At 38.9% G+C, this 26,536-nt stretch overlaps 1 protein-coding gene across 6 annotated transcripts in view; it reads left to right on the top strand.

The window, feature by feature from the left end:
* SPG11 (SPG11 vesicle trafficking associated, spatacsin) overlaps nt 1–26,536 on the top strand; it is an 87,957-nt gene that overhangs the window by 43,516 nt on the left and 17,905 nt on the right. For 4 of the 6 annotated variants that reach the window (XM_087426540.1, XM_004421511.3, XM_087426523.1 and 1 more), the window contains 11 exons: nt 1,069–1,135; nt 4,116–4,281; nt 6,120–6,325; nt 6,586–6,694; nt 7,842–8,001; nt 8,383–8,655; nt 9,280–9,480; nt 10,236–10,343; nt 17,090–17,252; nt 19,040–19,254; nt 19,698–20,448. In XM_087426540.1, the coding sequence (XP_087282666.1) occupies nt 1,069–1,135; nt 4,116–4,281; nt 6,120–6,325; nt 6,586–6,694; nt 7,842–8,001; nt 8,383–8,655; nt 9,280–9,480; nt 10,236–10,343; nt 17,090–17,252; nt 19,040–19,254; nt 19,698–20,448 (2,419 nt within the window). The remainder of the gene's footprint in view (nt 1–1,068; nt 1,136–4,115; nt 4,282–6,119; nt 6,326–6,585; nt 6,695–7,841; nt 8,002–8,382; nt 8,656–9,279; nt 9,481–10,235; nt 10,344–17,089; nt 17,253–19,039; nt 19,255–19,697; nt 20,449–26,536) is intronic. The other 2 variants (XM_087426547.1, XM_087426529.1) reach the window with 2 other exon arrangements.

The following is a 26,536-nucleotide window of genomic DNA, read 5'->3' as shown; positions in this document are numbered from 1 at the left end:
GAGGAGCACTGGTATAAACTATATATAAGTGGAGTATATAAAAACGTAGTCTCACTACCTACAGTGGATTCAATCAGCCTAAAACATAAGTAGTTTCAAGTTGTTTGTTCTGTTTTCAAGTTGACTGATGTAATTTTTGAATCCTGTTATTTTAGGAAAAGTATTCCTTGCTTAATAGACCACAGACTCTCCCTTAATTTTAAATCAAAGCTGCTATTTCCTTAGCCATCCAAATCTAGACTTAATAATTAGTTCTGCTTTCTTGTATATCCCTTCCACCATCTGTTTATCGTCTTTGCTAAACCTTTGGCCTAGACAGATTTCAGTCACTGCTCCCTGCTCTCAAATGGTTTCTGACTGACTTGACCCTAGTCGGCTCTTTCTTTGTTGGTGGTGATCCACATTCCTTTAACCCTTTCCTTTCCTGACCTGCCTTATGCACTTTGTCATGTTTACTTGGTAACATTTTCTAGCCTCTTAGTCCTCTTGCCTTGTGATTCCAAAAGCATTTCTAAAGCCCATTTTACATTATAACTGATGCTACTTCTACCAAAAGAGAGTACTTTGCAGGCATAGTTTGAAGTGAGGAGAGTCTTTAAAAGGAACACAGCCAGTTCTATTTTTATTAAGATAAAAAAGTGTCTTGTACATTCTTTTTTGTTTTTAGCTGTATTAAAAGAATTTGTGTCCAGAAAGATAAGGTTTTTAATTGCCCTAGAGAAGGGAAGCAGACTACCTGTGAAGTCCTTTTATATAATTTTATTACTTATTTTAGAATCAATTAACTTTTGGGGCCAGCCCCATGACGTAGCAGTTAAGTGCACGTGCTCTGCTGCTGGCAGCCCGGGTTCGGATCCTAGGTGCGCACCGACACAGGCCATGCTGTGCGGCGTCCCACATAAAGTGGAGGAAGGTTGGCATGGATGTTAGCTCAGAGTCCGTCTTCCTCAGCAAAAAGAGGAGGATTGGCATGGATGTTAGCTCAGGACTGATCTTCGACACAAAAAAAAAATTAAAAATTAGAATCAATTAACTTTTAACTCTGATTTTACTTTCCCTCTTTTTCAGTCATTATTGCCCTTTGATCCCAGTAGATTGTTTGGCTGGCAGTCTGCCAACACTCTAGCTATAGGAGGTAAGTCATTACGGGTACATCTTGCTTTAGAAGTATTTCAGCAGTGTTGACAGTGGGAGTAAATTTATGTAAAGCCAATTCAGTTTTTTCCACTGCTTTCTATTTTTAAAAATAAAGGCACATTCCAGTGGAAAACATTGTCTAGGAGACTGAATGGAAAACATGTTGTGAGTTAAAAGTCGTTGGATTAGGTCACTAATGCTGTGCTTGCTGGGAAATGTAATGTGTACATATCTGCTTAAATTTCTCCCTTGCCCAGAATCCCTCTTTGTTAACAGTATAGTAGTATAAAAGTGAAGGGCATAGGTGTTGGCATTAGACAAATCCTGGCTCTACCATGTAATAGCTGTGTGATCTTGGGCAAGTGATTTAACCTCTCTTCAATTCCCTATAAAGTAAGTTTAATAACAGTGCACCTCACATGTTATATGAGAATGAAAGGAGATAAGGCCTTTAAAAAGCTCTCACAGTTCCTGGCACACGGTCAGCACCAGATGCACACACATTGGCGTTCTCTCTTCTAGACCATAAGAGTTTCTCTGATTTTTTTGGTGCCATTCTTAAACTCTGCTTTTTCTATTTTTTTTTCTTTTGCATTTAGAGTTAGCCTTTAATATCATGTTACCTATGGTGCCTCTGCCTATATTACTCTAAAGTAGGCTTCAGATTAGTACTTTGCATATAATATATATCCTGTAAATATTTATTCACATGCAAAAATATGAATTTTCTAATGTGTCAGTTTTATAAGTTCAGATTTCAAAAATTGAATTTACCTAGTGTCCAGAGCCCATTGCAGTGCCAGGCTTATAAGAGATGTTCAATAAATATTTGCTGAGTGCTGAATAAAGTAGAAAGTGTATTTTCTTTTTTTTTTTTATTTTTATTTATTTTTATCCCCCCCCCAACAACGCCCCAGTAGATAGTTGTATGTCATAGCTGCATATCCTTTTAGTTGCTGCATGTGGGACGTGGCCTCAGCATGGCCGGAGAAGCGGTGCATTGGTGCACGCCCGGGATTCGAACCCCGGGCCGCCAGCAGCGGAGTGCGCGCACTTAACCGATAAGCCACGGGGCCGGCCCAGAAAATGTATTTTCTAATGAAAATACAATTTCTAATCTCAGTGAAGTTACTAGAGAGTAAACAGAATCCCTTGTCTTGCTCTAATACCTCCAACTCCTTCACTTAGCGAGTCTTGACACCCTCTTGGAGATCAAGCACTCTACTAGGTACTAGGGAAACAGAGGAAGTTGAAGGCATATGCTCTGCCTGGTTTTTAGAAGTTTAAAACATATTTTATGCAAATAAAGCACAAAGTGAATGAAACAATTATCATGAAAACATAATATAGATTTATAAAATTAGAGGTTTGTATTTGTACGTTCTTTTTTCGTATGGTTTACCACTGAAAGGGGATGTAAGGCAACTGCGTGGTGACTTGGCTTCTGTGGCAAGCCAGAGAAAAATTTCCCTTAGGGTAGAATATTCTCCTAAACACAACCTCCACTCTAGCCCCTAACTGCTAAAAAATCAGAGTCTTATTTGAGTGAAAAACTCAAGTTTGCTCATTTGGCACCTGGAAGTACTGTATACTTTACATGGACTCAGGAACTATTTAATGAATGAATGAATGGTTTTATATGGAATTGTAAGTTACCAAAGTCACTCTGATCTTACAAAGAACACAGATAAGCATGTGACAATTTTTTAATCTCAAAGGAGGTGTAGTTTTAAGTAATAGCTTTGTAAGATGACAGACACCTTTAAGGTCTTTGTGGTTTTTTTAAAGGAGCCAAGTCACAATATAAAAAATCCTTGGAATTCCATGGGAGAATAAAACTTATTTTCAAAGTTGAAAGCTTATTTCTGAAATAAAGAGCATATGCACTGTTTTCCAGAATTGGTTCCCTAATAGTTCAAAATGTTATTTTATCTTTTTTTTTATAGGTCGTAAGTGGTTAAAAGGCAATTAAAGATTAGGACTTGATATTTCGTACTAACTTATCACATCCAAATATCCTCTGGGTTTAAATTTCTTTAAAAAGAGAAAAAATATTTTTTCTGCTCCTTTCATGGGCACAGAGGAACTTTAAACTGAACTCCTCTGCTGGTCTTAGAAAGATGGTACCATCATGTAGATGATGAGGTGCTCTATGAGTATAACATCAGAAAGTACATTAAAATAAATAAAATCTTTAAAAAAAAAAAAAAAAAGGGGCCGGCCCTGTGGCTTGGTGGTTAAGTGCGCGCGCTGCGATGCTGGTGGCCCGGGTTCGGATCCCGGGTGCCCGGGTACGCATCGAGGCACCACTTCTCCGTTCATCCTGAGGCTGAGTCCCACATACAGCAACTAGAAGGATGTGCAGCTACGACACACAACTATCCACTGGGGCTTTGGGGGGAAAAATAAAATAAATAAAATCTTTAAAAAAAAAAAAAAAAAGAAAGTACAACTAGTGATAACAAAAGAATATTGGAGGATATTAATATGGAGGAAAAGATGTTCTTAGAGTATTCGTTGGAGAAAAGTACAGTGAGTTGGCGTTGGTGAATAGAGGACTCATTTAGATATGTTAAGCAGAGATTTCATTGTGTAATGAGCTGCGTGACTGAATTAAAAAGCTTTTGCAAATTGTTAGCAGAGATTTTGTAGCTAAAGGGTTATTGCCATTGTGAAGTTAAAGGATCGTTAAATATGGAATTAAAGCATTTAAAATTACAAGTTCAGTGGAGGAAAAGCATAATTTATAAGTTTTTATGCATCTTCTCAAGTACACATTTTTGTATAAAATGAGGGCTTCCTCTCCACATTGAAATGAAACTATTACATTTTGGTGGTCCAAAGTGGTACACAGTGGTACAAAATAATTATAGCAACCAGTTTTCTTTTACCATTGCAGAGTTAAGTTTTCCACATTCAAATCTGAAATTAATCATGGTGAGATGCAGAGAATTAATATTGCTTCACTTCGTCCACAGATGCATCAAGTCATCTCCCACATTTCTCTAGCCCTGACTTGGTTAATAAGTATGCTATAGTGGAACGTCTGAATTTTGCTTATTATTTACATCATGGACGGCCATCATTTGCATTTGGTACTTTTCTGGTCCAGGAATTAACCAAGAGCAAGACTCCCAAGCAGCTGTGAGTATTTAGAACATAATTTGTAGGGGCCAGCCCCGTGGCATAGTGGTTAGTTTGGCGCGCTTCTCTTCAGCAGCCTGGGTTCGCAGGTTTGGATCCCACCAGCAGACCTAAACCACTCGTCAGCCATTCTGCGGTGGTGACCCACATACAAAATAGAGGAAGGTTGGCACAGATGTTAGCTCAGGGCTAATCTTCCTCAAGCAAAAAAAGAGGAGGATTGGCAACAGATGTTAGCTCAGGGCGGATCTTCCTGAGCAAAAATAAATAAAAAATAAATAAAAAATAAAACGTAATTTGTGCTCTTAATAAAATGCATATTTGTGAATTTTACACGTGCATTTAAAAAAAAACATACTGGAGGGGCCGGCCCGGTGGCGCAAGCGGTTAAGTGCGCACGCTCCGTTGCGGCGGCCCGGGGTTCGCCAGTTCGGATCCCGGGCGCGCACCGGCGCACTGCTTGGCAAGCCATGCTGTGGCAGCGTCCCATATGAAGTGGAGGAAGATGGGCATGGATGTTAGCCCAGGGCCAGTCTTCCTGAACAAAAAATAAAAAAATAAACGTACTAGAAATGTGTACCACAATGAACAGTGATTATATTTGGATGGTGATTTTTTTTTTTTTCATTTGTGCTTTTCTGTGTATCCCAAGTTTTTGGGATTTAGCATGTGTTGCTTTTGTTAACAGGAAAAAAGGTAAATATATTTTAAAAGATAATAAATATATTTTTAAATCATATTTTAAAAAAATGATCCAACTTGTCAAATGTTAACAGTTAACTCTAAAGAGAATTCTATAATGAGATGTGAACTCTGTATTTAAAGTCTTTGTCTTTTATAATTCACTTTTATAAAAAGCACAGAATTGGGAGGAGTATTTGATATAATCAGCAGTTAAATATAGATTTACTTTATTGGTTTGCTTCATAATTAAGAGAATACTGCATTTTTATGGTAAAATACTCAAGTTGCTCAGAAGGGTGAAAAATGAACGATAAAAGTCCCTTAGTCTCCTATCCTCATTCTACATAGTAAATAAACGTGGTTAATTTCTTGTGCATCTTTTCCTCAAAATTTTTCTATGCATATAAAAGTACATATATGAGTCGTTTAAAATATATGTGCTTTATGATATCAAACTTTAGGTGGCATTAATTTTCTTGGTAATTTGTGTACATACTCATAATTGATAAGACCACAAATTGGCAGTCTTTGGGAAATTCTACACTGTGTTCCCTGGATGAAGTTGGAAGCAAGAGTAATTTGGACTATGAGTAGGTGTTTTAAGAAAAGGTAAAATATAAAGAAATGGTGGGCTATGGAGCCAGAAGACAACTAAAAGCTACTGAGAACCTAAATGGATGTGTGCAAGGGGCTCAAAAAGGGAAGGGGGAGGGGCTGGCCCCATGGCTTAGCGGTTAAGTGCGGGCGCTCCGCTACTGGCGGCCCGGGTTCGGATCCCAGGCGCACACCGACACACTGCTTGTCTGGCCATGCTGAGGCAGCCTCCCACATACAGCAACTAAGAAGGATGTGCAACTATGACATACAACTATCTACTGGGGCTTTGGGGAGAAAAAGGGAAAAAAAAAAGGAGGAGGATTGGCAATAGATGTTAGCTCAGGGCTGGTCTTCCTCAGCAAAAAGAGGAGGATTGGCATGGATGTTAGCTCAGGGCTGATCTTCCTCACCAAGGAAAAAAAAAAAAGGGAAGGGGGAGGAAGCCCAACATCACATGTATCTGACACTCCATGTACCACTCATGTAATGCCATCTGCTTTTCCTGGTGAGAAACAATTTTCATGTGCTGATGTGACTTTGATTCCTTTCTTTTTCAGGATCCAGCAAATAGGCAATGAAGCCTATGTTTTAGGGCTCTCCTCCTTCCACATACCTTCAATAGGAGCTGCCTGTGTTTGTTTCTTAGAATTGCTTGGCCTCGACAGCCTCAAGCTCAGAGTTGATATGAAAGCGGCCAATATAATTTTGAGTTACAAGTGTAGAAATGAAGATGCTCCATACAGCTTTATCAGAGAGTCTCTAGGTACAGCACCTTTTCTTTATGTGGTTTGGCTTGTTTAGAGGACAAGGAATGAATAGGTATAAGGCATTGAATTGTGAGTGGTTGGGCAGGAAACAATTATCTTCTTGTTTCATCCTTCTGCAGAGAGTTTGTTCTTTATCTCACTTGCTTGTGTCCTTTAATTGGGTTCTGAAATGGCCCCGGGCCACACTCTTCAAACAGAAATGCCCAGTTCCTGACCTTTTCTCTTGACCATATTTTGTTGTTTATATTCCTTACAGCTGAAAAACTGTCTAAACTGGCTGCGGGTGAAAAGGCAACCGTAGAAGAATTGCTTGTTCTCTTAGAAGAAGGTGTATGGAATAGCATTCAGCAGCAGGAAACAAAGAGGTTTGTGAGTTGCAGTCCCAACCTCCTTTCTAGCAAGCTTTATTATTCCAATGTGTGTTTGCCTAGTCTTTCTTCCAACACCTCAGATATGTTCATCAATCCCCCTGGACCTCACCTTCTACTCATTCAGCATATAGCAGATACTCAGTAAATGGATAATGGGTTTTAATTGCATCTTGCTGTCAGTAATAGGAGGGTGAAAATAATGATTCCCTCTTTATAGATGGAGTTTCCAAGAAATGGAGAGGAGCTTTGTCTCCTCCATTGGACTGCTGGTCAGAGCAGTCTCTTAAGTGTTACATGTTGAAATCATTTCAGAAGATGTGGGATGAATCTCACAAAATTTGACTCTAAGTGATGTCCTTAATTTTTCTTGCTAATATATGTCAGTTGATAATGGAAGTTGAGGTGACCATCTATCTACAAAATCCCCTCTCCTTACACATTCATGCCATCTTTCCTCTGTGCTGTCGCACTGGGGCTGACCCCGCCACCCCCGACCTGGGGAGTGCACCATTCTTCTGTACCTCCTATCGCTGACTCTGCTCGACAGTTTCCTGCTTTCAGGAAACCCTCCCCTTATTGAGGAAGCCCAGGTACCTGTCAGGGCTGTGATAATCTAAAGTGAGTCATACAAGAGAATTAAGCACTCAGAAAATTTCTCTCTCTTTTTTTTTTTTGTGAGCAAGATCAGCCCTGAGCTAACATCCATGCCCATCTTCCTCCACTTTATGTGGGATGCCGCCACAGCATGGCCTGACAAGTGGTGCATCGGTGCGCACCTGGGATCCGAACCCGGGCCACCAGCAGCAGAGCTCGTGCACTTAACCGCTATGCCACAGGGCCAGCCCTCAGAAAATTTCTTAAGTGACTGTTTTCTCAATTCTCCTAAAGATGGTACATAGCTAGTTTGATAGATACTTGGTTGGTGAAAAGGAATGAATTGTGCGGTTACACTAAGAAAGCTATTGTGCATTATGGGTGAATCCTTGTTTTTCCAAAGCAGTCTGATAAATATTTGGTATTTGTTGAAAGGCTTTTTGGAGAATGTACTCTAGTTAAATTAGTTTTACTAATTTTCCAATTTAAAACTACAGCTATATTTTAACTAGTTTTTTTTCTCTACCACCCCCACCCCCAATTACAGATTATCCAGTGAATCCAGCAGCCAATGGGCATTAGTGGTACAATTCTGCAGGCTCCACAATATGAAACTGAGCACGTCTTACCTGACAGAATGTGCCAAAGGAAATGATTGGTTACAGTTCATTATTCATAGCCAACTCCATAATTACCACCCAGAGGAGGTAAGCCACCAGTTGTTGCCAGTTATTCAAGAAGAGGAAATTGGAATACTTCTTGGAGGAAAAATAGTGTTCTTCCTGTTGTGTACACATAGGCTTTTGTTTGATATGACACTATTAGTTTTACTAAGATTTCAGCAGATTGGCTTTAGACAAAGGACTAGTCATTAGTACTAAAGAGATGACGGAAGAGTTTTGGTGACTCCGGATTGAAAATGGAAGTTCACTGAAAAGCAGCAAACAACTTTGTAAAATTATAAGGTCACCTCTGACACAGTTCAGGGTGAGAAAGAACAATTTTGCCTGTGCTTTTCTCTAACGTTTTCAGCTCCATCTGAAACTGAAAGTTGGTTGTCTGTTTTAATCATCTAATATGTTTTCTAGGTGAAATCTCTTCTCCAGTATTTCAGCCCTGTCCTTCAAGACCACTTACGGCTGGCTTTTGAGAATTTGCCCTCAGCATCCAACTCCGGAATGGATAATGATCAAGTCTACAACAAGTCCCCCCAGGAACTCCAGAGAAACAAAGAAAGGATGACTGATTTCTTTAAAATTCTGCTGCAGTGCCCAGAGGAGCCAAAATCCTGGTGTTGGCTCCTGGCTGAAGCAGTGAAACAACAGGCCCCTATCCTTAGTGTTCTGGCCTCATGTCTCCAGGTGAGGATCGTGAGAAGCCAGAATTAAGGACCCAGAGAACAATATAAAAGGGGGAGGGGAATGGGGAAAGCTGATAATCAGAGAGGAAGTAGGATGATGATGACAGTGAGGCTCCACCGTGTGTTTCCCAGGTCACTATAACTTTTTGTGCTTCTCTAGCTTAGGCTCCAGGCCATCTTGTGACTTGACATTCAGTAACTTAAGTGGTCAGAGCCTTGGTTCCTGGTTGGCAGTCATAGAGAAGGATGCTTTAGTGGACTGACCACCACTGCCTCTTGAGCAAGGAAGAGGGATGCTTTAGACAGTCCTTTGATCAGCAGTTCTATGAAGGGCAGTCCTGTTTTCTTATACTTAGTACTTCCCTGACTTCCACATGTATCCCCTCAGTCTCTTGGCCTTTTGACCTGCCATACTCTGCAGGACAGTTTATAATAGTCTCTTGTTTGTTCATTAGAGTTTGTTTCATGTTTGAAGGCTTTTCAAGCCATTTTAACTAATTTAGTGAGATTACTTGTTCTAAGCAAGAAATATCTATCTGTAGTTGTAGCATTGCTGGAAACTTCCTCTGTTCGGTAATCCAGGCTCAGTGTTATTTTATTTTGAAAAGTTCTTATCCAATGGCAGGATGCCAGTACTATTCCTTGTCTGTGTGTTTGGATCATCACTTCTGTGGAGGACAGTGTTGCAGCTGAAGCAATGGGACACATTCAGGGCTCACTGGAGGGCCACACTTGGAACCTTGAGGACCTCTCAGTCATCTGGAGAATGTTATTATCAAGGCAGAAGAGCAAAACTCTCATCAGAGGTTTCCAGCTTTTCTTTAAGGTGGTGATAGTCACTTCATTTCTTTCCTTAGTTTAAAAGCATTACTTCAGAATATCCCCTGTTGGCTTTTTCAATTATTCCTATTCCTGGATTTTTGTTTTTTAGCCAACAACAAATAATGATAATAAAACTACCATCTATTTGGCAGAGTGCTTTGTATACATTATTTCAGTTGGTTCTCACAATAATCCTCTACAAAGATGATGTTGTATGAGGATATTATGAAGTTGTATTATCCTCATTTTACAGAGTAATAAACCAAGGCTCACAGAACTTAAGTAACATGCCCAGGGTCTCAAAGTACTTTAATAAGTGACTTGTACTTATAGTTCAGACCCATACTTTCTAATTCCCAAACTGCTGTCTTCTGACCGAAAAGCTCCCACTGAAGTGATGGAAATGTATGGGTTGATGCTACAGACCGCTGTAGGTTGGTGAGTCAGTGGAACCCATTATCCAGGAGTGTATGTAGAGGTATCCTAGCACCATCTAGTGGAATGCTTCCTGCTCATGTGTGGTGGACCAAGTATAGCACAGACAGAAAATGGGCTATTGAGTAGATGTACCGGGCCTGAGTATCTTTTTTCCTAAAAGAAATATAAATGTAGCTTCCTTTCTTTTTAACATCAATGATTTCATTCTATGAAGCTGTTGTTAATAGTATTTGTGTACTTTAACCTCTTATATTGGCATTATTCATTGAAAAAATAATATTAAGTTCAGGATTTTGTAATTTCATTTACTCTTCCTTAAAGGATTCCCCGTTACTATTGATGATGGAGATGTATGAACTGTGTATGTTCTTCAAGAATTATAAGGAAGCCGAAGCTAAACTATTGGAGTTCCAGAAGAATCTTGAAACTGTAAGTTGGAATTATAGTGCTCTCTCTCGCTAATCTGAAATTGGTTAGAGTGGCCTGTTGTCTGCTAGTAATGAGGATGTGGCAGCAGGTGAATAGCTGTTGTGTGGGATAATTCAAAGTAAATCATTTGTACTGTTCCAGAGATGGGGAGGCAGGGTAGGAGTTGCAGTGGCCTTGCTTACAGCACCTCAGTTCCAGGGATGACAGAGAGATATCATCTGATGTGCTAACTCTGATCAGTATCTGAATGCTACAGCCAAGCTCAGTGGGAAAGAGATTAATGATATCTGCTGTGGGTGCTGGAGAGGAGTATCATGGTACATGGGCCACATTTTGCCAGTTCAAGATATCTCCAGCATGGGCCGGCTCCGTGGCTTAGCGGTTAAGTGCGCGCGCTCTGATGCTGGCGTCCCGGGTTCGGATCCCGGGAGCGCCCCGAGGCACCACTTCTCCGTCCAACGTGAGGCCGAGTCCCACGTACAGCAACTAGAAGGATGTGAACCTATGACATACAACTATCTACTGGGGCTTTGGGGGGAAAAAACTGAATAAATAAAAAAAAATCTAAAAAAAAAAAAAAAAAGATATCTCCAGCAGCCATTGAGTGTGAAGAATGTTTAACACTGCTTTATTCACTGTGACAGAAAATAATGGCTTTTTTCATCAACACTCCTCGTGGTCCCTGTCCACATGATGCTGAGCCTTGTGGTCAACTTCAGGCTTTACCTATTCAGATGCTTGTTTCGGGCCTGTTTATCATGTGGAGCTAATTAACCCTATGGAAAAAAAGAGGAAGTTATAAGAAAGGAAAAGAAATACGCTTTTGTCTTGTTTGGGCTTTCAGCACTTTTGCCTTTTGTACCCGAAAAGAGCTCTATGATAAATGAGACAAAACTATGTACTAATTCTACCCAACAAATATATCACAGTGGAACCTCATTATAGGCTTTTGTTTTCAGTCACATTGGTCTTAACTTAATGAAGATTTAAAAGTTAAATTATTTGAAAATATTGAATCAATAACTCAAATATGCCTGAGGCTCCTAAATCACAGAAAATAGGGATGTTAATTTTTTCAGTCTGTTGCTCTCCATGGCTGGGGCACTACCAGGTATCTTCTTCCTTTTTTTTTAAATATTATTTTTTATTGTGGTAAAATACACATAACATTTACCATCTTAACCTTTTTTAAGTGTGCAGTCCAATGGTGTTAAACACATTCACATTGTTGTGCGACCGTCACCACCATCCATCCCCATAACTCTTCATCTTGTAAAACTGAAACTCTATACTCATTAAAGGATAACTGCCCCTTCTCCACTACCCCTAACCTCTGGCAACTACCATTCAGCTTTCTGTCTTTATGATTTCGACTGCTCTAAGTATCTCATATAAGTGAAATAGTACAGTATTTGTCTTTTTGTGACTGGCTTATTTCACTTAGAGTAATGTCCTCAAAGTTGATCCATGTTGTAGCATGTGTCAGAATTTCCTTCCTTTTTAATTCTGAATAATATTCCATTGTATGTATATACCACATTTTGTTTATCCATTCATCCATTGACGGACACTTTGGTTGCTTCCACATTTTAGCTATAATGAATAATGCTGCTATGAACATGGTGTATAAATATCTCTTCGAGACCCTGCTTTCAATTCTTTTGGGTATCTACCCAGAAGTGGCATTGTTGGGTCATATGGTAATTCTGTTTTTAATATTTTGAGGAACCTCCATACTGTTTTCCACAGCAGCTGTACCATTTTACATTCTCAACATCAGTGCACAAGGGTTCTAATTTCTCCACATTCTCACCAACACTTGTCTGTTTTTTTGATAGTAGTCATCCTAATGGGTATGAGGTAGTATCTCATTAGAGTTTTGATTTGCATTTCCCTAACGATTAGTGATGTTGAGCATCTTTTCATGTGCTTATTGGCTGTTTGTATATCTTCTTTGGAGAAATGTCTATTCAAGTCCTTTGCCCATTTTTGTATCAGGTTGTTTGTTTTGTTGTTGTTGAGTTCTAGGTATTCTCTGTATATTCTGGATATTAATCCCATATCAGATATATTATTTGCAAATACTTTTCTCCCATTCTATGGGTTGCCTTTTTACTCTGTTGATACTGTCTTTTTTTTTTTTTTTTTAAAGATTTTATTTATTTATTTTTCCCCCCAAAGCCCCAGTAGATAGTTGTATGTCATAGCTGCACATCTTCTAGTTGCTGTATGTGGGATTCGGCCTCAGCATGGCCGGAGAAGCGGTGCCTCGGTGCACGCCCGGGATCCGAACCCGGGCCCCCAGCAGCGGAGCACACGCGCTTAACCGCTAAGCCACGGGGCCGGCCCTCCATGCTTTCACTTTCAGCCTGTTTATTTATGTCTTTGGATCTCAAGTGAGTCTCAAGTGAGTCTCTCAAGATAGCATATAGTTGGATCATGTGTTTTTATCCATTTTGCCAATCCCTGTCTTTTCATTGGAGAGTTTAATCTATTTACGTTTTAAAGTAATTACTGACGAGGAACTTACTTCTGTCATTGTGCTGTTTGTTTTCTATATGCCTTATAGTTTTTTTGTCCCTCATTTCCTGCATTCCTGTCTTCTTTTGTATTTAGTTGATATTTTTTAGTGAAATGTTTACATTCCTTTCTCATTTCGTTTTGTGTCTATAGCTATTTTCTTTGTGGTTACCATGGGGATTACACTTAACATCCAAAAGTTATAACACTGTAATTTGAATTTATACCAGCTTAACTTTAATAACATACAAAAATGCTCCTTTACAGCTCTGTCCCCACCCCTTTTGGTTATTGATGTCATAAAATCACAACTTTATACATTGTGTGCCCCAAAACATAAACTAATAATTATTTTCAATGCATGAGTCTCTTAAATTATGAAGAAAACAAGATTTGGAGTTACAAACCAAAGTTACAGTAATGCTGCCTTTTATACTAAGAATTTTTCTTTTTTCTTTAAATGTAAACAAAAAATCCATAGCTACAATAATATTAGCTTTTACAATTGCTTGTGTATTTACCTTTATTGAGCTCTTTATTTCTCCATATGGCTTTGTGGTACTGTCTAGTGTCCTTTCATTTTACCTTGCAGGACTCCCTCAAGTATTTCTTGCAGGGCAGGTCTAGTGGTTGGGAACTGACTCGGCTTTTGTTTACCTGGGAATGTCTTAATTTCTACTTCACTTTTGAAGGACAGTTTTGCCAAATATAGGGTTCTTGGTTGACGGTTTTTTTCTTTGAGCACTTTAAATATACTAGCCCACTGTCTTCTGGCCTCTAAAATTTTTGATGAGAAATCTGCTGGTAATCTTATTGAGGATCCCTTTTATGTGATCAGTTGCTTCTCTCTCATTGCTTTCAAGATTCTCTTTGTCTTTTGCAAGTTTGCTTATAATATGTCTCAGTCTGGGTCTCTTTGAGTTCATCTTAATTGAAGTTCTTTGAGCTTCTTGGATGTTTATATTCATGTTTTTCATCAGATTTGGGAAGTTTTCAGCCATTATTACCTCAACTATTTTTCTCTACCCCTTTCTTTCTTCTGGGACTCCCATTTAGTCTTTAATGTCTGGCTCTCGAAAGGGGAAAAAGCAAAAAATGAAGGGGGGAGAAAAAGGGCTCTGGCCCTTTAAATACCCTGGAAGTACTTAAGCTGGAGGGGAAGGGGCTTGCAACAATGGGGTAGGTGAAACAACAATGGCTGCCTGCCTCCTTGTCTGCCCTTCTGTGGTCAGAAGCAGCAATCAGTGATCAGAGCACAGATCTCCAACATTTGGAAGATAAGATCATTGTGTGTCATCCATTGTCCCGCAACCACCACTGACTCCTGTAAGCTGTGTGCAAGCTGCTTCAGGAACATGTGCACAACTGCCTACCATGTGACTAGGGTTTGGGGATGGGTAGCTGTTACTGTGCTAAGGGCTGAAATTGACCAAAGTTCGGTAATTTACCTTCTAAGTCTTCCTCTGGAAGTTGCAAGCCTTCAGCAGACTCCAGAGTTCCAAAACAGTTACATCAGACAGATTCTGCTAGTGCAGTTGTTGTCTAGGTAGGGAGACAGATTCCTGGTGCTTTCTACTCTGCCATCTCTCCCCGCCCCCTTTTTTTTTTAAGGAATTTATTTTTCAGAGCAGTTATAGTTTACAACAAAACTGAGAGGAATGTACAGCGATTTCCAGTATACTCCCTATCCCCACATGTGCATAGCCTCCCCCATTATCAGTATCACTCACCAGAATGGTCCATTTGTTACCAAGGATGAACTTATATTGACATATCATAATCATCCAAAATCCATAGTTTACCTTAGGGTTCACTCTTGGTGTTATACATTCCTTGGGTGTACATTGGACAAATGTATAATGATATATGTCCATCATTATAATATACAGAGTATATTCACTGCCCTAAAAATCCTCTGTACTCTGTCTGTTCATCCCTCCCCACCCCCAACCCCTGGCAACTACTGATCTTTTTGCTGTCTCTATAGTTTTGACTTTTCCAGAATGTGGTATAATTGGAATCATATAGAATGTAGACTTTTAAGATTGGATTCTTTCACTTACTGCATCTAAGTTTCCTCCATGTCTTTTCATGAGTTGATAGCTTATTTCTTTTTAATGCTGAATAATATTACATTTTCTGGATGTACCAAGTCTATTTATCCATTCACCCACTGAAGAACATCTTCATTGCTTCCAAGTTTAGGCAATTTTGAATAAAGCTGCTCTAAACATCCATGTGCCAGTTTTTGTGTTTTGTGACGTAAGTTTTCAATTCCTTTCGGTAAATGCCGAGGAGCAAGATTGCTGGATCACATGGTGAGAGTATGGTTAGTTTTATAAGAAATCACCAAACTGTCTTCCAAAGTGGCTGTACCATTTTGCACTCCCACCAGCAACGTATGAGTGTTCCTGTGGCTCCATATGCTTGCCAGCCTTTGGTGTTGTCAGTGTTCTAGATTTTGGCCATTCTAATAGATATGTTGGGATATGTCATTGTTGTTTTAATTTGCATTTCCCTGATGACATATGATGTAAAGCTTCTTTTCATATGCTTATTTGCCATCCGTATATCTTCTTTGGTGAGGTGTCTGTTAAGGTCTTTGGCCTATTTTTTAATAGGGTCGTTTGCTTTCTTATTGTTTAAAGAGTTCTTTGTATATTTTGGGTAACAGTCCTTTATCAGATGTGTCTTTTGCAAATATTTTCTCCCAGCCTGCAGATTGTCTTCTCATTCTCTTGACATTGTCTTTTGTTGAGCAGAAGTTTTTTTTTTTTTTTTTTTTTTTTAAAGATTTTATTTATTCAGTTTGTATGTCATAGGTTCACATCCTTCTAGTTGCTGTACGTGGGACTCGGCCTCGCGCTGGACAGAGAAGTGGTGCCAGAGAAGTGGTGCCTCGCGGCGCACCCGGGATCCGAACCCGGGTCGCCAGCATCAGAGCGCGCACACTTAACCGCTAAGCCACAGAGCCGGCCCTGAGCAGAAGTTTTTTAATTTTAATAAAGTTTAGCTTAGCAATAATTCTTTCATGGATTGTGTCTTTGGTGTTGTATCTAAAAAGGCACCACCTTACCCAAGGTCATCTAAGTTTTCTCCTATGTTATCTTCTAGGATTTTTATGGTTTTGCGTTTTACATTTAGGTCCTCCCAGGTATCTTCTTATTCTTGCCTGACTACCTCTGCCCCAGCTTCCTGTGGAGGGGCAATGCAGCTGCTCTATCCTTGACTCAGCCCTTTACTTCCATATATTTTTTCCTTCAACCAGTTCTATCATCTGCCTGCTGTAGTCCCTCTTCTTAGAGCAAGAGAGATAGATAAACTAATAAAGACTAAGAACTAATGTTCTAATTCAAGCTAATGAGGTCTGCTACTTGGGGTCATTAGCATTTGATTAAAATGACATAAATCCAGGCTTCTTGAGATCCTTCTCTAACGATAATGTAAACTAGAAGCAAACTAGTAGAACCAGCTCAGTAATGTTAAGCAAGTCTTTCTAAGAGGGCGTCATATGTGATTTCAGATCTTCTGGACCCTAGATCCCTCTTTAAAGAAGCTGTTAAGTGAAACACGTCTAGTTAATTTCACAGCAACTCATAGGGCTATTAGTTTGACAGTCACTAACTAGAGGTGTTTGCATCAGTTCACTCCATTGTTAGCATTCAGTCTTTAGGTCTCTTTCCCGTCTTTGACTTTCACACACACAGCTCTCTACCCCGGGACATCTCGCAAAGAGGCAAACTCCAAAGCCATGGAGGAGGGCTTATTTTTGCCAGTCCTCTGAGCCACAACACTGATTCCTGCTGTTTGGAAAGGGCTTGAATAAGCATCCATCTTTGTGATAGGAGATGACTTTTTTTTTTCCCCCAGGGAAAGATTTGCCCTGAGCTAATACCTGTTGCCAATCTTCCTCTTTTCTTTTTTCGTACCCAAAGCCCCAGTGCATGGTTGTATATCCTAGTTGTAAGTCCTTCTAGTTCTTCTTTGTGAGCCGCCACCACAGCATGGCTACTGACCAATGGGTGGTATGGTCCTGTGACCAGGAAACAAACGCAGGCTGCCAAAATGGTGAGAGCACTGAACTTTAACCACTAGGCCATCAGGGCTGGCTCAGGAGAGGACTTTTCATGGTACCTTGGCTTTCTTAGGCATTCCCAGATTTGGAAGTTTTGATTTGCTATTCCTGTGAAACCACTTTCCCTGACCCTCTTTTTTTTTTTTCATAGCTTGAAACAGCAGCCACAAGGGTCCACACTATCATCCCTGCCCCATGGCTGAAGGAGCAGGTGTGTTTTCTTTTGAAGCTTATGTTGCAGCAATGTAGGACCCAGTATGAGCTGGGGAAGCTTTTACAACTGTTTGTTGGAGTAGAGCATCTCTTCCCTGATGGTAAGACAATCCTTACAATTAAGTTGCTGTTAAGAAATTAGCTTAATCTTGAAAATATGTTTAGAAGGGCATTGAGGAAATTAAAATGCGTATGATATATAACATGACATTTACAGTCCGTAACGGAGTATGAAGAAGAGGTTACAGGAAACTTCAGTCATCGTTAAAGCATTCAAAACACAGCACAAGATATAAAATGATACAATTATCTGCTCATTCTAAGCAGTTGTCAGATAGCCACATTTCCCCCCAGCTAGCCTCTACATTACCCTGTCACTATCATTCTCTGATAGGTAACCTTAAAATATCATCATTGCTCAGGGTCACAAACTTATTTCAGGAATGCCTAATTTGTTTTGAGGTTTTCAGAGACAAATTGTGCTTATCTTTTGCAGATTGATCCAGACATTGGCAGTCACTAAGCTTGTTGCTGATTGAATGAAACCAAACTGATATTGCCTTACCCTCTTTTCTACTTGTTTGATAACTTCAAATGTTTGTTGAATAATAATGTTATTCTTTTACACTAGATTCTGATGTTTTCACTACTAAGGTTATTTTATCACATTTAAACTCACAGATGTTCAGCTGGAGAGCTCAGATTTGCACAGAATGCTGAGCTCAGTGCCAGTGTTGTAGGCTGTGGGGCTGGTGACTGGAAGGAAAGAGGGGTGTTTCCAAAATGTAGTGTATGTAAGATAGTACTTGTCAGTTACTATGTAGACCAAACAGTAGATCCTTTTAACATATAGGTGTTTTCATTGATATGTAGTAATTTTAATTTTTTTCAGAAATGAATTTCCTGTTTTCTTGCCAGAGGTACTCTATCCTTGAAAAATTATAAGGATTGTCTTCATTGTTAACTATTACTATAATGATTTTATTCATATAATTAAATTATCTCTATTTTTATAGAATATTTGTGTGTGCGTGTATAACATGTATGTGCTTAGAGAAAAGAAGTGTTTTTTTAAAAAACTGTGTTTTATATGATGCCAACAAAGAAATCCAGCATGTTCATACTAGTGGTTATTGTGTAGGGTGTCTCACTGTCCCTGGAACTACCTAAATCAGACCACAGCTCAGCGCACGGCATTGTGAGTAGGCTCCTATAGAATGTTGTTCATGCTACTCCTTTATGGTAGGGCACACACAGGCTCTACACAGATTGGGAGTGGGAGCAAACCCAGCCACGTAAGTTATCGGGAAAGAATTCCTAATATTACCGATAATAAGAATTTCCTGAGTACGTCAGGAAGAGCTCAGCTGGGTCTCCCTGGGTTAAGTAGATAGATGTCCAGAGGAGCAAGGTGATGCTCCATTCTGAATACAATGGGCCACACTTGGGCTGTTGGCCAGCTGCAGCTTCAACTGTCCTACAAGTTCTGTCTCTTGATCCACATGATGTCTGCATTGAATGAACAAGTGAACAATCAAGCTAGGACAAAAATCCAGAAAGAAGTGGGACTAACCTGAATGAATGGCCAAATCTTCCCAAGGTTGACCGAGTTCCTACTACATAGTAGGCCACCAACCTCTGCCCTGTATATAGAGCCAGATGTGTAGACTGAGTCCATGCACTAATCCCTAATAATTCTTACTATATGGGAGCTGCCTTATGGCTTCCTCTGCTAGTCAACCAGAGTAGAAAAATAGGTTTCTGTTTTTCCTTTAGCCACATTATTATGTTAAACATACATATTTTCCCCCTGATATTTAGTTACTCTTGAAATGCCATAGTGGCATTTGATTAATTAAATGTTTATATCCTCTTCTCTTTGGCACAGGTCCAGATGTAAAGAAGCTGTGTGTCCTTAGCCAAATTTTGAAAGATACGTCCATAGCCATTAACCATGTAATTATTACCAGCTACAGCCTTGAGAATTTTCAGCATGAATGTAGATCTATCTTGGAAAAACTGGAGGCAGATGGACAGTTTGCTTTGGCCAAGAGGGTAGCAGAATTAGCTGAGTTACCTGTGGACAACTTGGTTATTGAAGAGGTATCATTAGCCTTTTAAGTATTTAAAATCTTAGCTTTTTGAACCAGCACTGAACAGAGAATCAAATGAGATACGTAATTTGTAGGAGATGAGGCTTTTGACACACACATTACTTTCAGAAATGGAGGAGCCTAAGATGCCCTCTATTGAAGAAGGTATGCTTTAAATGTGAGGTTGGCTTACAGAATATGCTATAATTATTTTCCTTTTAATAGAATTAAATATAAGGTGGCTTCTTCTTGAACCCCATTCAATTAGATAAATATAGAATTGTTTTTCATTCCTTAACTTTCCAGATAAAATACCCAGGATCATGTGTAGCCAAGCCCCATGTTCTCTGACTTGATTTTGTTTTCACGAGTATGGTATACTTAGAGAGCATTAGCGTTTATGGTACTTCTTTATTGAGGAAAGACTAAAATTTGCTTTGTTAAATTTCACAGATAACACAGGAAATGCAGACCTTAAAACATATTGACCAGTGGTCCCTGAAACAAGCAAAAATTGACTTCTGGAAAAAATGCCATGAGAGTTTTAAGAAAAATTCCATTTCAAGCAAAGCAGCTTCTTCCTTTTTCTCAGCCCAGGCCCTTGTGGCATGTGAGTACTCAACTGTGGAGGGACAGAGCAGCATTGAGGAACGCCATCTACTGCTCACCCTGGCAGGGCACTGGCTTGCTCAGGAGGACCTGGTGCCTGTCGACAAGCTGGAGGAGCTGGAGACGCAGATCTGGCTCTGCCGCATCACCCAGCACACCCTCAGAGGAAACCAGGAGGAAATAGAGCCCAGATTTTCTCAGCAGATCTCAACTAGTGGGGAACTTTCCTTTGATAGCTTAGCCAGTGAGTTTTCATTCTCCAAGTTGGCTGCTCTGAACACATCAAAATACTTAGAACTTAATGGCCTTCCATCCAAAGAGACTTGTGAGAATAGACTGGATTGGAAGGAGCAAGAGTCACTAAACTTTTTGATTGGGTGCTTATTGGATGATGGCTGTGTGCATGAAGCAAGTAGAGTGTGCCGATATTTTCATTTCTATAACCAAGATGTTGTCTTGGTATTGCACTGTAGAGCACTGGCTTCTGGGGAAGCTAGTGTGGATGACCTGCATCCAGAGGTCCATGCTCTCCTACAAAGTGCTGAGCTGCTTCAGGAAGAAGAACCTGGCATTCCTCTAAAGAAAGTCCAAAGCAGTAAGTGAAGGAGAGCAAAATGCCCTGAGTGCTAGACAGTGCTATTGATCCAAGCGCTGTTGGTTCAGGACGAAAAAGGTCCCTTTTGGCATACTAGTTATACTAAGTTAAAGGGATAGCAACTCGTTTTCCAGGTAATCCATAAACTAAGTAATTAACTAGTCAATGAAGTAGAAACTCCTGTGTCTTTTGACTAGCTATGTGTCAAAGTTAGAGGGAATCCATCTGACTTATAACTGGTTCATTGAAATTTATTCTATACAAATAATCATGTTTCCAATTGCACATTGATAGTATATAGAAATATGGTTGATTTTTATGTTAACCTTGTATCCTGTGACCTTGCTAAATTCACTTATCCCAGGAGTTTTCTTGTAGATTCCTTGGGAGTTTGCTACAGAGACAATCATGTCTGTGAATAGAGACAGTTCTTTTTCTTCCTTTCTAATCTGTATACCTTTTGTTTCTTTTTCTTGCTTTATTGCACTGGCTGGGACTTCTAGTGCAATGTTGGATAGGAGTGGTTAAAGTGGACATCCTTGCTGTTTTACTGATCTTAGGGAAAAAGAATTCAGTCTTTCGGCATTAAGTATGGTATTTGCTGTAGGTTTTTTGAAGATACACTTTGTCATGTTGAGGAAGTTCCCTTCTATTCCTAGTTTGTTTGCGAGTTTTTAGCATGAACTGATGTTGAATTTTGTCATGTTTTTTCTCTGTCTCTTAATATGATCATGTGTTTTTTTTCTTCTTTAGACTATGAATACAGTGGATTACATTAATTGATTTTTTAATATTGAACAAGCTTTGCATTCCCAGGATAAACCCCACTTGGTCATGGTGTGTTATTCTTTTTGATGTATTACTGGAATCAATTTGCTATTTTCAGAATTTTTAGATTTATGTTCATGAGGAATATTGGTCTGTATTTTTCTCTTTTTTGTGTTATCTTTGTCTGGTTTTTGTATCAGAGTAATGCTGGTTTCATGAGTTGGAAAGTACTCCCCCTTCTATTTTCTGGAAAATATTGTGTGGAATTGGTGTTATTTGTTCTTTAAATATTCAGTAGAATTTACCAGTAAAACTCGCTGAACCTGGAGATTTCTGTTTTGGAATATTTTCAACTATGAATTTAATTTCTTTCATAGTTTTATGACTAATCAGGTTATCTTTTTCATCTTGGGCGAATTTTGGTAGTTTGTGGTTTTTGAGGAAACCTTTTTTTCCTGCCTTTTAGGTTATATGAACGTTTTTTAGTCTTCTATTTTAATTTATTGTGACTTCAACTATATATCTTAGCATAGTTTTTCAATTTGTTGCTTGAGGGATTACGTCGTACATTCTTAACTTTCACATTCTACTTAAAATCAATATTTTACCACCTCAACTGGAATGTAGAAACCTTACCACCATGTAGGTCACTTTACTTTTCTCCCTTTATGTCCTAGTCGTCTTACAATATTATATCTACATACATTGGAAATCCTATCAAACAATGCTATAATTTTTATTTTCAACTGAAAAATATATTTTTAAAAACTCGAGGAGAATCATTTGTTATATTTACAATTTTTGTTTTTCTTCCTTCATTCCTGATGTTCCAGGTTTCCTTCTAGTTTCTTTTTCCTTCTGTCTGAAGGACTTCCTTTAGTAATTCTTGTAGAGTTGTCTGCTAGCAACAGGTTCTCTTAGTTTTTCTTAATCAGTTTTTCTTCATTTGAGAATGTCTCTAGTTCACCTTCATTTCTGAAGGATGATTTTTGCTGGATATAGAAAATTTTATACAGGCATACCTCGGAGTTATTGCAGGTTCAGTTCCAGATCACAGCAATAAAGTAAGTCACATGAATTTTTTAGTTCTCAGTGCATGTAAAAGTTATTTACACTATACTGTAGTCTGTTAAGTGTACAGTAGCATTATGTCTAAAAAAAAAATGTACATACCTCAAGTAAAGAATACTTTATACCTAAAAAATGCTAACCATCATCTGAACCTTCAGCAAGTTATAATCTTTTTGCTGAGGTAGGGTCTTGCCTCGATGTTAACGGCTGCTGACTATTAGGTGGTGGTTGCAGCAATTTTTTGAAATAAGACAACAGTGAATTTACTGCACCAACTGACTCTTCCTTTCACGAACAGCTTCTCACTAGCACGTGATGCTGTTTGATAGCCTTTTACTCACAGTAGAACTTCTTTCAAAATTGGAGTGAGTCCTCTCGAACCCTCCTGCTGGTTTATCAACTAAGTTTATGTAATATTCTAAATCCTTTGTTGTTATTTCAACAGTCTTCACAGCATCTTCACCAGGAGTAGATTCCATCTCAAGAAACCACTTTCTTTGCTCATCCATAAGAAGCAACTCCTCATCTGTTAAAGTTTTATCATGAGGTTGCAGCACCTCAGTCACATCTTCAGACTCAACTTCTAATTCTAGTTCTCTTGCTGTTTCTACCACATCTGCAGTTACTTCCTCCACTGAAGTCTTGAACCCCTCAAAGTCATCCATGAGGGTTGGAATCAACTTCTTCCAAATTCCTGTTAATGTTAATATTTTGACATCTTCCTATGAATCACAAGTGTTCTTAATGGCATCTAGAATGGCAAATCCTTTCCAGAAAGTTTTCAATTTACTTTGCCCAGATCCATTGGAGGAATCACTATCTATAGATGGCAGCTATAGCCTTACTATAGGAAACATAAAATATGTTTCTTAAATAAGACTTGAAAGTCAAAATACTTCTTGATCCACGAGCTACAGAATGGATGTTGTGTTAGCAGGCATGAAAACAACATTAATCCCGTTGTACATCTCCATCAGAGCTCTTGGGTGACCAGGTGCATTGTCAATGAGCAGTAATATTTTGAAAGGAGTCTTTTTTTCAGAGCAGTAGGTCTCAACAGTAGGCTTAAAGTATTTAGTAAACCATGTTGTAAACGGATACGCTGTCATCCAGACTTTGTTGTTCCATTTATAGAGCACAAGCAGAGTAGATTTAGCATAATTCTTAAGGGCTCAAGGATTTTTGGAATAGTAGAGCATTGGCTTCAACTTAAAGACACCAGCTGCATTAGCCCCTAACAAGATAGTCAGCCTGTCCTTTGAAGCTTTGAAGCAAAGCACTGACTTCTCTCTAGCTGTGAAAGTCCTAGATGACATCTTCTTCCAATATAAGGCTGTTTCGACTACATTGAAAATCTATTGTTTAGTGTAGCCACCTTCATTAATTATCTTAGCTAGATCTTCTGGATAACTTGATGCAGCTTCTACATCAGCACTTGCTGCTTCACTTTGCACTTTTATGTTATAAAGACAGTTTCTTTCTTTAAACCTCATGAACCAACCCCTGCTAGCTTCAGACTTTTCTTCTGCAGCTTCCTCACTTCTCTTAGCCTTCATAGAATTGAAGAGAAATAAGGCCTTGTTCTGGATTAGACTTTTGCTTAAGGAAATATTGTGGCTGGTTTGATCTACTGTCCAGACTACTGAATTAACTTTCTCCATATCAGCAATAAGGCTGTTTCACTGTCTTATCATTTGTGTGTCCACTGGAGTAGCACTTCTAATTTCCTTCAAGATCTTTTCGTTTGCATTGACAACGTGGCTAATTGTTTGGCACAAGAGGCCTAGCTTTTGGCCCATCTTGGCTTTCAACATGCCTTCCTCACTAAGCTTAATCATTTCTAGCTTTTGATTTAAAGTGAGAGATGTGCTACTCTTCCTTTCACTTGAACACTTAGAGGCCATTGTAGAGTTATTTGTTGGCCTAATTTCAGTCTTGTTGTATCTCAGGGAATAAGGAGGCCCCAGAGGAGGGAGAGAGACAGGGGAACAGCTGGTCAGTGAAGCAGTTGGAACACACACATTTATCGATTAAGTTTGCTGTCTTACATAGGTGTGGTTTGTGGCACCCCAAAACAATTACAAGAGTGACATCAAAGATCACTGATCACACATCGCCATAACAAATATAATAATAATGAAAAACTTTGAAATATTGTGAGAATTACCAAAATGTGACACACAAACACAAAGTGAGCAAATGCTGTTGGAAAAGTGCCACCCAGTAGGCTCGCTCGACTTAGAGTTGCCACAAACGTTCAATTTGTTTTTTGTTTTTTTTTTGAGTTGATCAGTAAAATTTCTTTTCTTTTTTTTTTTAATTTTTTGTTTATTGCAGTAACATTGGATTATAACATTGTATAAATTTCAGGTGTACATCATTATACTTCTATTTCTGCATAGATTACATCATGTTCACCACCCAAATACTAATTACAACCCATCACCACACACATGTGCTGAATTATCCCTTTCGCCCTCTTCTCTCTCCCCCCTCCCCTCTGGTAACCACCAATCCAATCTCTGTCTCTATGTGTTTGTTTATTGTTGTTATTATGTACTACTTAATGAAGGAAATCATACGGTATTTGACCTTCTCCCTCTGACTTATTTCACTTTGCATAATACCCTCAATGTCCATCCATGTTGTCACAAATGGCTGGATTTCATCGTTTCTTATGGCTGAGTAGTAGTCCCTTGTGTATATATACCACATCTTCTTTATCCATTCGTCCCTTGATGGGCACTTAGGTTGCTTCCAAGTCTTGGCTATTGTGAATAACGCTGCAGTGAACACAGGGGTGCATGTATCTTTACGCATTGGTGTTTTCAAGTTCTTTGGATAAATACCCAGCAGTGGAATAGCTGGATCATATGGTAGTTGTATCCTTGATTTTTTGAGGAATCTCCATACTGTTTTCCATAGTGGCTGCACCAGTTTGCACTCCCGCCAGCAGTGTATGAGAGTTCCCTTCTCTCCACGTCCTCTCCAACATATGTTGTTTCCTGTCTTGTTAATTATAGCCGTTCTGACGGGCGTGAGGTGATATCTCATTGTAGTTTTGATTTGCATTTCCCTGATAGTTAATGATTTTGAACATCTTTTCATGTGTCTGTTGGCCATCTGTATATCTTCTTTGGAGAAATGTCTGTTCAGGTCTTTTGCCCATTTTTTAATTGGGTTGGTAGTTTTTTTTGTTGTTGAGATGCATGAGTTCTTTATATATTTTGGAGATTAACCCCTTATCAAATGTATGGTTTGCAAATATCTTCTCTCACTTGTTAGGTTGTCTTTTCGTTTTGTTGATGGTTTCCTTTGCTGTGCAGAAGCTTTTTAGTTTGATGTAGTCCCATTTATTTTTTCTATTGTTTCTCTTGCCCCGTCAGACATGGTGCTTGAAAATATGTTGCTAAGACCGATGTCGAAAAGAATACTGCCTATGTTTTCTTCTAGAAGTTTCATAGTTTCAGGTCTTACATTCAAGTCTTTAATCCATTTGGAGTTAATTTTTGTGTATGGTGTAAGGTAAGGGTGTACTTTCATTTTTTTGCATGTGGCTATCCAGTTTTCCCAACACCATTTGTTGAAGAGACTTTCTTTTCTCCATTGTATGTTCTTGGCTCCTTTGTCGAAGATTAGCTGTCCATAGGTGTGTGGGTTTATTTCTGGGCTTTCGATTCTATTCCATTGATCTGTGTGTCTGTTTTTGTGCCAGTACCATGCTGTTTTGGTTACTATAGCTTTGTAGTATATTTTGAAATCAGGGAGTGTGATACCTCCAGCTTTGTTCTTTTTTCTCAGGATTCCTTTAGCTATTCGGGGTCTTTTGTTGTTCCATATAAATTTTAGGATTCTTTGTTCTATTTCTGTGAAAAATGTTGTTGGAACTTTGATAGGGATTGCATTGAATCTATAGATTGCTTTAGGAAGTATGGACATGTTAACTATGTTAATTCTTCCAATCCAAGAGCACGGAATATCTTTCCATTTCTTTGTGTCTTCTTCAATTTCTTTCAGCAATGTTTTATAGTTTTCCGTGTACACCTCTTTCACCTCTTTGGTTAAGTTTATTCCTAGGTATTTTATTCCTTTTGTTGCAATTGTAAATGGAATGGTATTCTTAATTTCTCTTTCTGCTACTTCGTTGTTAGTGTATAGAAATGCAACTGATTTTTGTATGTTGATTTTGTATCCTGCAACTTTACCATATTCGTTTATTACTTCTAAAAGTTTTCTGGTGGATTCTTTA

The sequence above is a fragment of the Ceratotherium simum genome, chromosome 3 (genome assembly GCF_057802395.1).
Source record: "Ceratotherium simum simum isolate JZ-2026a chromosome 3, ASM5780239v1, whole genome shotgun sequence".
NCBI lineage: Eukaryota > Metazoa > Chordata > Mammalia > Perissodactyla > Rhinocerotidae > Ceratotherium > Ceratotherium simum.
Note: the sequence above shows the minus strand (reverse complement) of the source record. Positions and strands in the feature narration are given on the sequence as shown.